This window comes from Trachypithecus francoisi, unplaced genomic scaffold, assembly GCF_009764315.1.
Source record: "Trachypithecus francoisi isolate TF-2019V2 unplaced genomic scaffold, Tfra_2.0 Lachesis_group7, whole genome shotgun sequence".
In the NCBI taxonomy this organism is placed as follows: Eukaryota; Metazoa; Chordata; class Mammalia; order Primates; family Cercopithecidae; genus Trachypithecus; species Trachypithecus francoisi.
In genome coordinates this window covers 55,282,487-55,298,465 of record NW_022681472.1, presented here as the reverse complement: position 1 = coordinate 55,298,465, position 15,979 = coordinate 55,282,487, and the positions used below count along the sequence as shown (strand labels likewise).

Here is a 15,979-nt window from a genome sequence, read left to right as displayed (position 1 = left end):
ACATTCACAGACAAGGAATGCCACAGAATCATTTCCCATGGTGGGTGAAGATAATCCCAGGGATGTTATCTCCATCAGTTCTTATCTGCCTGCTGAAGGGCAGTGCAGCCTTCAGCTGCTTTAGAGAAAAGCTACAGCTACAGGAGAGAAAGACGGAATAGAGAAAGAAAACACAGGTGTTATTGAGTACCCAAATGTTTCCTGATTCTTCTAGGGTTAGCTTAATTGACACATATGTTCATGAAGCAGGATCATCATCAATATAGTCAAATTATTTTAAGTACAATCATTTAATGAATGTCTCTCCTTGCCAAACTATGATCTTCATGAGGACAGGACTGCATTAGTTTTCTTCAGTACGTTCTCTGAATACAGTATTGTAACTTTTGCAAAATGAATCAATAAACGAATAAATTTTGTCAGTTGCTTTCATATACTTTATCACTCTATATTTTCCACCCTCTTCATGAAGAAGACATTATAATCTCCAACTTGTGGACACAGAAACAAGAAGAAACTCCCCAACATTACATTGCTAAGAAATACACATCTAGGTCTGACTTACTTATAATTTCAGTCTCTTCCAGTCTAGTCTTCAGGTAAACAAGAATATTGATAAATAAAGATCTTCCCACTTTAAATAAAATAAAATAAAATGTTCTCCTTGAGTTTTCAGTAGTTTGACTGCTAGGTACTTAGCTATGTTCTCCTTTTTATATATTCTTCATGGAGTTTTCTGAGATTCTTGGGTTTCAAAAAGTGAGTTGCTTGTCACTTTTTTGGATTTTAGCACCCTGCTATTATGGTGATGTCAATTTAAGACCTCAGATCTCTATGGGCTTAATACAGCTGTAATTCTATAGATGATATAACCTTGTTCTCATAGTAAGGTGGGAACAATTTTCTATTGCAACTTTTATATCTTAAGTCAAAGTGAAAGGCTTTGACTTAAGCCCTTGATATTACTATCTGTTACATATAAAATTATATAAGGATGCCTCTGGTATCACAGAGAAAAAATCCTATGCAAAAACTAAAATATATAACTGTTAGCTTATCAAATAAGCATCTAAATGTATATTTTTATCAGGTTAAACATGATCTTGAAGGAAAGTAATTCAATAAGATAAAATCGTGCATTTTAAAGTAAAAATCAATGAGAAGAAAATTTAATAACAATAAGGAAATAGCTATTATAATTTTCTTATTTAACTTATAATTATGTATGAAAAGGAATTAGATAACCATTTCATGTTAATTTAATCACAACTCAGACTTTATCTCAGTACTGAGATAAGAATGGATCTATTAAGCACTTAAAATTGTGAAAATAATGCTTAAACAAAAAGTAGAATGAACTAAAATTTTTTAATTCAAGGAATATGTCAAAATGTTTATATTTTTATAACTATAAGGAAGATCATATGAGTTTCATAAAATTATTTTTAGGATAAGTGAAGTACACCAATTATTTTCAACTAAATTATGAATATGAGATGGTATACATAATTGTTACATATGAGAAAAATCTTACCAATATTAACAATGCTGGGAATTAAAAAGGATTATAGAAATTAGATCCATATTTCTAACTTTTATTTTACCTGTAGTGTGAGATGCTTCACTGCATTCCAAACTATTCCAATAAATTCCTTCATTCTTTCTTCAGGACTTCTACAGCTTTCAGATATATTCAACATGGCTTTAACAGGAACTGACAATGGGCGGGATTCTGAGTATGAGAACAGCTAATTATTTAATAGAAACATACCTTACAATTTCACAAAAACATACCAAATGTATTTTCAAGATTATTTCTTCTCTTGCTTAAAATTACAATTTTTATATGAGACTACGAATTGCCATTGTACATCATTTTCTCTTATAGAACAGATTTTTGCAAGTATTCAAAAATAAGCAGGCCTAATTTGTTAGAAGTCAGGAGAGCACTCACTCTTGTCAGGGATTAGTGACTAGAAGGTAGACTTGCGAAGAGATACATGTTCTATTTATTAATTACATGCATGTATTCACTTTCTAAGAATTCATTAAGCAGTAACTTAACAACTTGTCCAATTTTCAGTATAAAGGTAATACATCAATAAAATTTTTTCTTGGAAAAAAAAGAGAAATTCACCTAAAAAGCACTTGATTCATCCAAAATTGATAGAAAATTAGTCTTCCCATATGTAAATGTTCCTGAAAACAAAAGCTTACCCATAAAAATCTCTCAATATTAAAAAGTGACTTTTGGCCAGGCGCATTGACTCATGCCTGTGAGTCCCCAACACTTTGGGAGGCCGAGTCAGGCAGATCATTTGATGTCAGGACTTCCAGACAAGCCTGGCTAACATGGTGAAACCCCATCTCTACTAAAAACACAAAAATTAGTCAGGCATGTTGGCAGGCGCCTGTAATCCCAGCTACTCGGGAGCCTGAGGCAGGAGAATCACTTGAACCCAGGAGGCAGAGGTTGCTGCAATGAGCTGAGATTGCACCACTGCACTGCAGCCTGGGCAACAGAGTGACACATTGTCTCAAAAAAAAAAGGGGGCGGGTGGGGGGAGGGATTTTGATGATAACCAAAACAGGTATGTGATTACATAAAAGGAAGATTTCCTAATAAAATGAAATGTGATATTCCACTCTCTATATTATTTAAAATTTTGTTCATTCAAAGTAAAGAAATTGGAGGATTTCAACCATGTCTTCATAATGAAAGATTTCAGGAATTTATTTTAAACAATTGAGTAATTTATAATAGTGTATAACTAAACAGATTCATTTAAAACTGAGCAGACACATTTATATAATACAGCTTAAGTTAATGCAAATACATAATTTATACATAGTATTTTAGGTACTTCTAAAGTAGCATAAAATAAATAAATCAGATCTAAATAAATTTTTATTAAATTAAATTACATCACCACTATGAAAATGTGGTGATATATGATTAGTTGCCATATCCACTCATACTTCCCTTCTCCCCCCAACTTGGTTAATATATGAGCATTGACTCCATATTTAAAATACCTTAAGGGCATGAATAATGGACTTTTTCTTTCTCATAGTTATAATGTCATATATTATGATATGGTGAATAACAGAAATTTTAAATAATGGTTTTTAAAGCAAACCAGTTTGGGACAGATCCATGCAGATCTCAGGGGGCAGAGCATTACAGTAGTCAGATGAAACAAAAACAACAAATGTCTGAAGTTAGAGGTATGTTTGGGATTTTCAAGCAAAGTATGGAGGCAAAGATGGCTTGAGCAGAGTGAGCAAGCGTGAGAAAAGTAGGAGATGAGGTTAGAGCTATATATAGGGACCAGGTCATACAGGACTCATGTAGGTCATAGTAAGAAGATGGTTTTTACTTGAGGGAACTGGGACAGAGTAACGGATTCCAAATACAGTCACGGCATTGTTGAATATGTGTTTTGAAAGAACTTCTTTGGCTGCTATGCAAAAAATTTACTACATGGATCCAGTGTTGAAAAAGGAGGACAGGTTGTAAGAGATAGCAGAAGCAAGGAGGTGGCAAGAAGTGGTGAAACGCTGTATCCATTTCAAAGATACAGCCAATAGGACTTACTGATGGATTAGATGTATAGTAGGAGAGAAAGCAAAGATGATTCAAAGTTACTGGGACTGAGAGACTGGCAGAATGGAGCTATAGGAAAAGTACATTTGAGAAGAAAGGAAACTTAGTTTGGGACGTCTTAAACTGAGATTTCCATTAGACATCCAAGTAAAGATATAAGGTGGCAAATAAACCACTATAAAAAAATAGAAAAGATAAGAATAGATAATTTACAGAAAAAATGTTATTTGGCTAGTAAACTTATTTTGAAAATGCTCAACTTTGCTAACAAAGAAATAAAAATTAAGATATCAGATACCCTTTTCATCAGATACCCAACAATCAGACATACTTTTCATCTGTTACACTGGAAACATGTTAAAGAGTTAATTTGTATACCCACAAAATTTGTCATTGTTGAAGCCTCTTGTGAGAATGTTTTATATACGGGGAAAATAGGTATGCTCTATAGAATGGAATTGCAACAGAGGGCAATTTATATCTGTTACAAATTTAAACACGCTGGCCATGGTGGATGGTTCACATCTATAATCCCAGCACTTTGGGAGGCTGAAGTGTGTGGATCACTTGAGGTCAGGAGTTTGAGACCAACCTGGCTAACATGGTAAATCCGTTCTCTACTAAAAGTAAATAAATAAATAAATAACATAAAAATAAAAATTAGCAAGGTGCGGTGACACACACCTGTAATCCCAGCTACTCGGGTGGCTGAGGCAAGTGAATTGCTTAAGCCCAGGAGGTCACAGCTGCAGCGAGCCAAGATCGCACCACTGCATTCCAGCCTGGGCAACAGAGTAAGACTGTTTCAAAAGAAAAAAAAAATTTTCAAGGATACTTGTTCTATAAAACAATCCCATTTCTAAGAATATGCTACGGAACTAGTAAAAGTTGTGAGGGTGCATGCACGCAATTTATAAAAGACATTCAGTATCAGTGGTAATTTCTGTAACAGCAAAAAAGAAAGAAAGGGAAGGAGACATGAAGAGAGGAAAGAAAATGCTAAACAATTTATCCGTCCATCAAAAAAGAAACAGCTAATTTGGAAATATTTGCAATAAAGAGTAAAATTAAACCATTTAAAGATGAGATACAGTTACAGGTGTGAATAAAGGCATATTTTTGGTATCTCACAAAGTGAAAAACCTCAAATATATGTGTGGTATCATCCGAATATGTTTTTAAACAGTATATTAAGTTTGAATACGTATTTGTCTTCCCACACATAGAAAAAGTTATAGAAGACTAAAAAAGCAAGCCTGTGACAGAGTACCTCCGAGGAGGGAAAAATGGAAATGATGATGGGTAAAGGAGTGGTAAGTATTTAACTCTTTACTATATATATTTCAGAATTAATTGTTTTATAAAAGTGAATTACCTGTTCTATTTCTTTAAAACATATATATTAATTTACTTTGTACTTATTTGGACTTCTTTCTTTTCTTCTGTACATTAGTAATTATTAGAAGAAGATGGTTACCTAATATTACTGTATAGCTCTCACAATCTAAATAATTGGCTTAAAATACAGACCAAATTTTAAAATTACTTGAAACCATGAATAGTAAAGGTTTGCACAAAGGTCTCATGGTCAAAATTTAAAAACCTAGTGACGAAAAATATTAGTACTATATGAGCACTATTATTACATTTGAAAAGAAATCTATCTAATAAATGCTAATATTTCCAAGCAGTATGGGCACTATTAAACTACTGTCAAGCAATATTTCCAGTCATCACTAACCAAAACAGCTACATGTTTTTTGTAAATACTATATTCTCTGATACAATGCTAATGAAAAAATTAGAGACCTTGAAACCTACATGTGGCTTAAAAGTGCTGTTCAAATAGCTATGAAAAACATAATCAGTTGAAAATTCTCATGGAATAACATGATCTGGTTATTCAAAGAGTAAAAGTACACTATTTTGGATATACTAGTTTTCAATTCATTATATTTCTAAAGGATAATAGAGAAGTTTGTAAAAAAGAAAAGACAACATTTTCTGCAGCTAGGTGTATTTTAAAGGCAAGACACGCCTACTATATAAAACTCTGTCAAGCTTCATGCCCATCTATCTTATTTAATCAAAACCTCTATAGCACCTACTACATGCCAGGCATGGCTACAAGTGCTTTACAAATATTAACCTGTTTGTCCAGGCATGGTGACTTACACCTGTAATCCCAGCACCTTGGGAGGCTGAGGCAGGCAGATTGCTTGAACCCAGGAGTTCAAGATCACCCTGGACAACATGGCGAAACTTTGTCTCTACCCAAACATATTACAAAACTTAGCTGGGCAAGGTGGTGCATGTCTGTAGTCCCAGTTGCTCGGGAGGCTGAGGCAAGAGGATCTCTAGAACCTGGGAGGTGGAGGTTGCAGTAAGCTGAGTTAATGCCACTGCACTCCAGCCTGGGTGACAGAGTCTCAAAAAATAATAATGACAATCTGTTTAACCCTTGTAACAACTTGATAGGAAATACACTATTTTCAGACTCTTATGACCATTTTCAGATAGGGAAACAAAGAGGTTAAGTAACTTATCCCAAGTCACCCAGCTGGTAAGTGGCAAAACAAGGTGGTAAATCTAAGCAGACTGGTTCCAGGGTCCATCCTTCTAACCACTATGTTATGCCACCTTTTCTATTATTCAATCCCCATACAATGACTTCTAGTTCTATCAAATATATAATAAACATATAATATTTCTACTATGGATCATGGACAATAAATAATTCAGAAAACATCAGATTTATTCATTCCCAATAAAGCTACATAAAGCCTAAATTTAACATGGCAATCTGATTTCAAACATATCTATTACACTTTTAGTTTTCTACAATAAATAAATAATTTTGAGACCCAAATTTCAGTGGTTAAAATAACATATCAACAATTACATCTTGGGGATGAACCATTCAACTTGGTACAATATCATTCCTTCATTTCTGTCCCATGGAAAAAGTACTACACTTGGAGTCAGTTTGTGTTTTAATTGTGCCACATGACACATGATTAAGGAAAATGAATTTAATCTAAATATCACGTTTCTGACCTCTACCTTAAAGCTAAAAGTATGTGTAGTATCAAGAATACTATTCAATTTAAATGTTGTAATGTATACAAAAACAGTTTAAGAAAATACTATAAATATAAAGAATAAAGATATAAAACTTAACTAATCATTGATTATGTAAAGAACCTGAAGATAACTATATCTGAAACACAACTGCACTCCTTTTCTATCAAAATCAACTCATTATTTATTTCTACCTTAAATGTCATTTCCTCTGAGAAATGGTAACTGATTTCCCAAAAGGATTTGGTCCTTTCTCTAGAGCCTGGCAGAATTCTGACACAATTCTGTATAACATAACATTCTTCATGGTATAACTTTAAACATTTGAATGTGTGTCTCTCCAAAGGAGGAACTGAGCATAGTGATATGGTGTAGCAAGAAAGAGTAGTGGCTAACGGCTGGACATTGAAGACACATTCTCGTTATGTCCTCTCCTACTCTTACTTTTCCAATAAGAAATAATCTTTATATACATATTTATTAACATGTCACTAATTAGATAGAATTGGATGAAAAATCATAAAGGTAGAAATTCCAAGCCACAGCATTAAATTACTGTTTTGCATCTATATTTCAACCAATGATTTATATGAAAACATCTCTTTACCTTCTTCAAGTTGAACTGGAACCTGATAAAAATTACTCAAAGTCAGTACATCAAAATCTCTGTTCTTATTCTGGGACACTGAATAATGATGTCAATAGTTAAATGGTAACTCTATATATCTTGTAACATGTATAAACCAATGGCACCAAATACTGACACTTGATACCAAGTGGCTTATATTCTGAAGTTCAAGATTCTCACAATAACCACAAAAGTCAAGATACATTTGTTCAGTTGTAATAATTCAGTTTTCATAGCGAGTGCTTCTTAGAATTAAGCACTTTCTGTTCTAGGTTTTCATCATCTGCTAAGTAAAAGTCTGAAAGAAAGAAGTGCTTTCACTAAAGTAGGTTAGGTTTAGTACTTAAGTCAATAAAGAAGGATGACTTTTAATAGGATACTTACTTTAAAATTTTCCCTTTAAACATAAAACTTGTAACCATCAACTTATGTTTATGGACTTTATTCAGTACAGTGCTGATACCAACAGAGTGTTCATTTTGCTGAAAGGAGAATTCATGTCTCTTTTATCTATGTATTTCATGTAGCAGTAGTATAATGCCTTGCATGGTAAATACTCAATCAAAAAAATCAATTGATATCTTTTAAAATAGAGAACAAATAACATGTGTACCTTCTTAAAACCTCTTCTATTAGCATATTATTTGACATTCTGTATCACCTTTGTGTAAGGTACCTATTTATAATTTATGGTTTCATTTTTATTTGAAATTTTAATAGTCATCAAGAAGAAAACTGTGTCAATTTTTATTTTTCCTTTCTGTTCATGGGAAATCAAACTGATAGCCAAGACAGTATTATACTAGGGGGCAACTGCCTTAACCACAGTTTAATTACTTAAAAGATAAAAATGTAAAAATTAAAAACTTCTAGAAAATAAGCCGTGCAAACTCAGATCACAGATCATCCTGGAGAGGCAGCATTTTTTAAAGAGTCAAAAGCAGACAGAGAAGATGACTATGAAAAATAACCCATAAGGGAAATTGTGTTAGTCCGTTTTCACACTGCTATAAAGAACTAACTGAGACTGGGTAATTTATAAAGACAAGAGGTTTAATTGAGTCACAGTTCCACAGGATTAACAGGAAGCATGACTAGGGGGCCTCAGGAAAACAATCATGGTGGAAGGTGAAGGGGAAGCAAGGACCTTCTTCACATGGTGGCAGAAAAGAGAGAGGGAGTGGGGAAGTGCCACGTACTTTTAAACCATCAGATCTCTTGAGAACTCTATCATGAGACAGCACTAGGGGGATGTTGCTAAACCTTTAGAAACCACCCCCATGATGTAATCACGGCCCACCAGGCCCCACCTTCAACACGTGGGGATTATAATTAAACATGAGATTTGGGTGAAGACACCTAGCCAAACCATATCAGAAATCAAGGTTCCCTGAAATAATGAGAAAAAAGTGGCAAGGCCTTTGTGAGAGAAATGGTTCAGTAGGACCTCAAGGAAGATGACAGAGTTACTTCTTTACAAGTCTGCAGAAAGTTTAAGACTAACTGGTGAACACCAGGCCATCTAGAAGGGCACATGTTCTAGATTTCTGGGCAAGAATTTGAAGAAAGGATAAATTTCTCAGAAGAGAAATCAGACCTTGAAAAAAGAGTGATAATCACTATCATATTTCATCATCTTATTCAGAAAATTTCACGAAAACTAAGATAAAGTGTTATTAGCCGGGCATGGTGGCACACACCTGTAATCCTACCTATTCTGGAGGCTGAGGCAGGAGAACCGCTTCAATCAGGGAGGCAGAGATTGCAGTGAGCTGAGATGGTACCAATGCAAGACTCCATCTCAAAAAACAAAAAAATAAATAAATAAATAAAAAGAAAGAAAGAAAGAAAGGAAAAAAAGAAAAAGAAAAAACAAGATAAAGTGTTAACTGTTCATGTGCTTCAAGGTGTCTCTTTCCATATGGTACAGTTTTTAAAATACTTTTATTAGAGAAATAACATGTGCCAATAGGAGAAAAATCAGAAAATGGAGCTCACCAAAAAATAAGAAAAATAAGAAAGAAGAAAAGAAGAAAGGAGGGAGGGATGGAAAATTTAAATATGAAATTAAAATTTCAACATATCAAAAAACATCATTCAAAAACTACTTGTGGAGTACCTATTATCTCTTAAGGCCTAGGTTAAGAACTAGAAATTCTGTGGTGAGCAAAACAAACACAATCCCAGTCCTCATGGAGCTTATGCTTATCTGTAGAAGCTTTGAGATTTAAAATGAAAACAAAAAATCAAAAAACTCTTTGTGACAGAATTTCAGATACCAGTGAGATTAATATATTTAAATAAAAGTTTCCTGAAAGCATGGACTGGGAGGACTCAGAAAACCTAGATTTATTTTTTATATTCTACCAATTCAAGATATGTGATCTTAAAATCACGTCAACTACTTAGGTTTCAGTTTCTCATCCATAATTTGCAGGATATAAACAATACAGTCTACCAAATCTCAACGGAAAGTCATGGGGCAAGGCAGGGATTCTGAAATCTATCAAGAAAGAAAAAACAAGAAACAAAGTAAGGTGAAGGGACTAAAGACGAGAAAAGAAGTAGGGAGATAATGAGAAAGCAAGTCTTGTTATAAATAGCAAAGTAAAGATATGAATGTCTCTAGAATTCAACATTCAAGTTATATATAGATAATCACATTAATACACTGAGACCATTAAAATTCCTTTATCCTGGCCTCAATTCCAAAACAAATCACACAGACAACAACAAAAAATTTGAAAAGGGTAGTAAATGAGCTAAAGCACTTCCAGATAGCATATCATGAGATCTTAGAGAAGCAGTAAGTTGCAAGAGGCAGTTTTTTGCTTATAGCTGCAACAGGCTATCACTGGTTTCCAATATTTTATACTCAGAACTAAGACTCATTAAGAAGAACAAATTATTCAAAGTGTGACTGTAAAGCAATAAAGCTGATTTTTATGTAGAATTATGAAATTGGTGTAAATATTTTATGTTCGCCTTTCAATAGCACCCTTCCCACTCTTTGGCTTTTATCATCATTTATAAGGAGTCAGAGAGAAACTAAATATAATCTAGGGAGCTTATAAAAATACAAATTAAAAAAACTTTGATTAATCAGATTGCTACTAGAATTTGAATGTTCACATCTATGATTTTTTGGAAAGAGAAAGGAGAAAAAAGGTCAGAAGGAAAAGTAGAAGTAATTTTCTTCATCCTAAACTAAAAATCTTATTAAATGCCCATTTACCACATACTAGGGCTCTGCAGTAAGGGCTTAAAAATATGACACAATCCCTGCCCTACGAGAGCTTACAATGTGAAGATAAGATACAAACTTAATTAAATACTATGATTATCATTTGGTTTGACAAATACTGCACTATAAAATTCTGGTAACACAGATGGCTGGCAAGATGGCCGAATAGGAACAGCTCAGGTCTGCAGCTCCCAGTGAGATCAATGCAGAAGGTGGGTGACTTCTGCATTTCTGAGATACCCAGCTCATCTCACTGGGACTGGTTAGACAGTGGGTGCAGCCCAGGGAGGGTGAGCCAAAGCAAGGTGGGGCATCGCCTCACCCAGGAAGCGCAAGGGGTCAGGGAACGCCCCCCCCCCCCCCCCCCCCCAGGCAAGGGAAGCCATGAGGGACTGTGCCATGAGGAACGGTGCACTCCAGCCCAGATACTATGCTTTTCCCAGGGTCTTCTCAATCGGCAGACCAGGTGATTCCCTCGGGGGCCTATGTCAACAAAGTCCTGGGTCTCAAACACAAAACTGGGTGGTCATTTGGGCATACACTCAGCTAGCTGCAGGAGTATTTTTTCATACCCCCAGTGGCGCCTGGAATGCCAGCGAGACAGAACCATTGACTGAAGCCAGGGAGCCAAGTGGTCTTACTCAGCGGATCCCACCCCGACGGAGCCCAACAAGCTGAGATCCACTAGCTTGAAATTATTACTGCCAGCACAGCAGTCTGAAGTCAACCTGGGACTCTGCAGCTTGGTGGTGGGAGGGGCGTCCACCATTACTGAGGCTTGAATAGGCGACTTTCCTCTCACAGTGTAAACAACGCCACCGGGAAGTTTGAACTGGGCAGTGCCACTGCAGCACCACAAAGCCACTGTGGCCAGACTGCCTCTCTAGATTCCTCCTCTCTGGGCATAGCATCTCTGAAAGAAAGGCGGCAGCCCCAGTCAGGGGCTTATAGATAAAACTCCCATCTCCCTAGGACAGAGCACCTGGGGGAAGGGGTAGCTGTGGGCGCAGCTTCAGCAGGCTTAAATGTTCCTGCCTGCCAGCTCTAAAGAGAGCAGTGGATCTCCCAGAACAGTGGTTGAGCTCTGCTAACGTACAGACTGCCTCCTCAAGTGGGTCCCCGACCCCTGTGCTTCCTGACTGGGAGACACCTCCTAGCAGGGGTTGACAGACACCACATACAGGAGAGCTCCAGCTGGCATCTGGCGGGTGCCCCTCTGTGATGAAGCTTCAGGAGGAAGGAACAGGCAGCAATCTTTTCTGTTCTGCAGCCTCTGCTGGTAATACCCAGGCAAAGAGGTTCTGGAGTGGACCTCCAGAAAACTCGAGCAGACCTGCAGCAGAGGAGCCTGACTGTTAGCAGGAAAGCTATCAAACAGAAAGGAATAGCATCAACATCAACAAAAAGGACATCGACACAGAAGCCCCATCTAAAGGTCACCAACATCAAAGACCAAAGGTAGATAAATCCATGAAGACTGGAAAAACCAGCGCAAAAAGGCTGTAAATTACAAAAACCAGAATGCCTCTACTCCTCCAAAGAATCACAACTTCTTGCAGCACGGAAACAAAACTGGATGGAGAATGAGTCTGATGAATTGATAGAAGTAAGCTTCAGAAGGTGGGTAATAACAAACTCCTCCGAGCTCAAGGAGCATGATCTAACTAAATGCAAGGAAGCTAAGAACCTGGAAAAAAGTTTAGAGGAATTGCTAACTAGAATATCCAGTTTAGAGAAGCACATAAATGGCCTGATGGAGATGAAAAACACAGCACAAGAACTTCGAGAAGCATACACAAGTGTCAACAGCCAAATCGATCAAGCGGAAGAAACGATAGCACAGACTGGAGATCAACTTAATGAAATAAAGTGTGAAGACAAAATTAGAGAAAAAAGAATGACAAGGAACGAACAAAGCCTCCACAAAATATGGGACTATGTGAAAAGACCAAACCTACGTTTGATTGGTGTATCTGAAAGTGACTTGGAGAATGGAATCAAGTTGGAAAACATTCTTCAGGATATTATCCAGGAGAACTTTCTTAACCTAGCAAGACAAGCCAACGTTCAAATGCAGGAAATACAGAGAACATCACAAAGATACTCCTTGAGAAGAGCAACCCCGAGACACAAAATCATCAGACTCACCATGGTTGAAATGAAGGAAAAAATATTAAGGGCAGCCAGAGAGAAAGTTCGGGTTACCCAAAAAGGGAAACTCATCAGATTAACAGCGGATCTCTTGGCAGAAACTGTACAAGCCAGAAAAGAGTGGGGGCCAATATTCCATATTCTTAAAGAAAAGAATTTTCAACCCAAAATTTCACATACAGCCAAATTAAACTTCATAAGCGAAGGAGAAATAAAATCCTTCACAGACAAGCAAACACTGAGAAATTCTGCCACCACCAGGCCTGACTTAAAAGAGCTTCTGAAGGAAGCATGAAATATGAAAAGGAAAAACCAGTACCAGCCACTGCAAAAACATACCAAATTGTAAAGGCCATTGACACTATGAAGAAACTGCATCAACTAATGGGCAAAATAACCAACTAGCATCATGATAACAGGATGAAATTCACACCTAACCATATTAACCTTAAATGTAAATGGGCTAAATGCCCCAATTAAAAGACACAGACTGGCAAACAGCATAAAGAGTCAAGACCCATCAGTGTGCTGTATTCAGGGGACCCATCTCATGTGCAAAGACACGCATAAGCTCAAAAAAAGGGATGGAGAAAGGTCTACCAAGCAAAGGGAAAGCAAAAACAAAAAAGCAGGAGTTGCAATCCTAGTCTCCAATAAAACAGAATTTAAACCAACAAAGATCAAAAAGACAAGGAAGGGCATTACATAACGATAAAGAGATCAAAGCAACAAGAGCTAACTATCCTAAATATATATGCACCTAATACAAGAGCACCCAGATTCATAAAGCAAGTTCTTAGAGACCTACAAAGAGACTTAGACTTCCACACAATAATAGTGGGAGACTTGGGCACCCCATTGTTAATATTAGACAAATCAATGAGACAGAAAATTAACAAGGATATTCAGGACTTGAACTCAGCTCTTCACCAAGCAGACCTAATAGACATCTACAGAACTCTCCACCACAAATCAACAGAATATACATTCTTCTCAGCACCACATCGCACTTATTCTAAAACTGACCACATAATTGGGAGTAAAACACTCCTCAGCAAATGCAAAAGAATGGAAATCATAACAGTCTCTCAGACTACAGTGCAATCAAATTAGAACCAAAGATTAAGAAAGTCACTCAAAACTGCACAACTATATGGAAACTGAACAACCTGCTCCTGAATGACTACTGGGTAAATAATAAAATTAAGGCAGAAGTAAATAAGTTCTTCGAAACCAATGAGAACTAAGACACAATGTACCAAAATCTCTGGGACACATTTAAAGCAGTGTGTAGAGGGAAATTTATAGCACTAAATGCCCACAGGAGAAAGCAGAAAAGACAGAAAATCGACACCCTAACATCACAATTAAAAGAACTAGAGAAGCAAGAGCAAACAAATCCAAAAGCTAGCAGAAGACAAGAAATAACTAAGAAAGAAGAATCAAATAGACACAATAAAAAACGATAAAGGGGAGATCACCAGTGATCCCACAGAAATACAAACTACCATCAGAGAATACTATAGACACCTCTATGCAAATAAACTAGAAAATCTAGAAGAAATGGACAAATTCCTGGACACATACACCCTCCCAAGACTAAACCAGGAAGAAGTTGAATCCCTGAATAGACCAATAACAAGTTCTGAAATTGAGGCAGTAATTAATAGCCTACTAACCCAAAAAAACCCAGGACCATATTGAGTCACAGCTGAATTCTACCCGAGGTACAAAGAGGAGCTGGTACTATTCCTTCTAAAACTATTCCAAACAATATAAAAAGAGGGATTCCTTCCTAACTCATTTTATGAGGCCAGCATCATTCTGATATCAAACCCTGCAGAAACACAACAAAAAAAGAAAATTTCAGGACAATATCCCTGAAGAACATCAATGCAAAAACCCTCAATATAAAACACTGGCAAACCAAATCCAGCTGCAAATCAAAAAGCTTATCCACCATGATCAAGTTGGCTTCACCCTTGGGATGCAAGGTGGTTCAACATATGCAAATCAATAACACACAAACAGAACCAATGACAAAAACCACATAATTATCTCAGTAAATGCAGCAAAGTACTTCAACAAAATTCAACACCCCTTCATGCTAAAAACTCTCAATAAAGTAGGTATTGATGAGAAGTATCTCAAAATAATAAGAGCTATTTATGACAAACCCACAGCCAACATCACACCGGAAGGAAAAAAGCTGGAAGCATTCCCTTTGAAAACCAACAAAAGACAAGGATGCCATCTCTCACTACTCCTATTCAACATAGTATTGGAAGTTCTGGCCAGGGCAATCAGGCATGAGAAAGAAATAAAGGGTATTCATACAGGAAGACAAGAAGTCAAATTGTCTCTGTCTGCAGATGACATGATTGTATATTTAGAAAACCCCACCATCTTAGCTGATAAGCTCCTTAAGCTGATAAGCAACTTCAACAAAGTCTCAGGATACAAAATCAATATGCAAAAATCACAAGCATTCCTATACACCAATAACAAACTAACAGAGAGCCAAATCATGAGTGAATTCCCATTCACAATTGATACTAAGAGAATAAAATACCTAGGAATCCAACTTACAAGGGATGTGAAGGACCTCTTCAAGGAGAACTACAAACCACTGCTCAACGAAATAAGAGAGGACACATACAAATGGAAAAACATTCCATACTCACGGATAGGAAGAATACATATAATGAAAATGGTCATACTGTCCAAAGTAATTTATACATTCAATGCTATCCCCATCAAGCTACCATTGACTTTCTTCACAGAATTATTAGAAAAAACTACTTTAAATTTCATATGGAACTGAAAAACAGCCTGCATTGCCAAGACAATCCTAAGCAAAAAGAACAAAGCTGGAGGCATCACGCTACCTGACTTCAAACTATACTACAAGGCTACAGTAACCAAAACAGCATGGTACTGGTACCAAAACTGATATGTAGACCAATGGAACAGAACAGAGCCCTCAGAAATAACACCACACATCTACAACCATCTGACCTTTGACAAACCTGACAAAAACAAACAATGGAGAAAGGATTCCCTATTTAATAAACAGTATTGGGAAAACTGGCTAGTCATTCGGAAACGAAACTGGACCCTTCTTTACACCTTTTACAAAAATTAACTCAAGATGTATTAAAAACTTAAATGTAAGACTTAAAACCATAGACACCCTAGAAGAAAATGTAGACAATACCATTCAGGACACAGACACGGGCAAAGACTTCATAACTAAAACACCAAAAGC

General features: G+C 36.4%; 1 protein-coding gene across 10 annotated transcripts in view; it reads right to left on the bottom strand.

Moving 5' to 3' along the window:
• The window catches only part of VPS13B (vacuolar protein sorting 13 homolog B), an 869,883-nt gene that overhangs the window by 472,546 nt on the left and 381,358 nt on the right, over window positions 1-15,979 (bottom strand). For all 10 annotated transcript variants that reach the window (XR_004435186.1, XM_033202375.1, XM_033202376.1 and 7 more), the window contains exon 22: window positions 1,605-1,732. Coding sequence is in view for 9 of the 10 variants with exons in the window: in XM_033202375.1 (XP_033058266.1) it covers window positions 1,605-1,732 (128 nt within the window). In the remaining variant the exon portion in view is untranslated. The remainder of the gene's footprint in view (window positions 1-1,604; window positions 1,733-15,979) is intronic.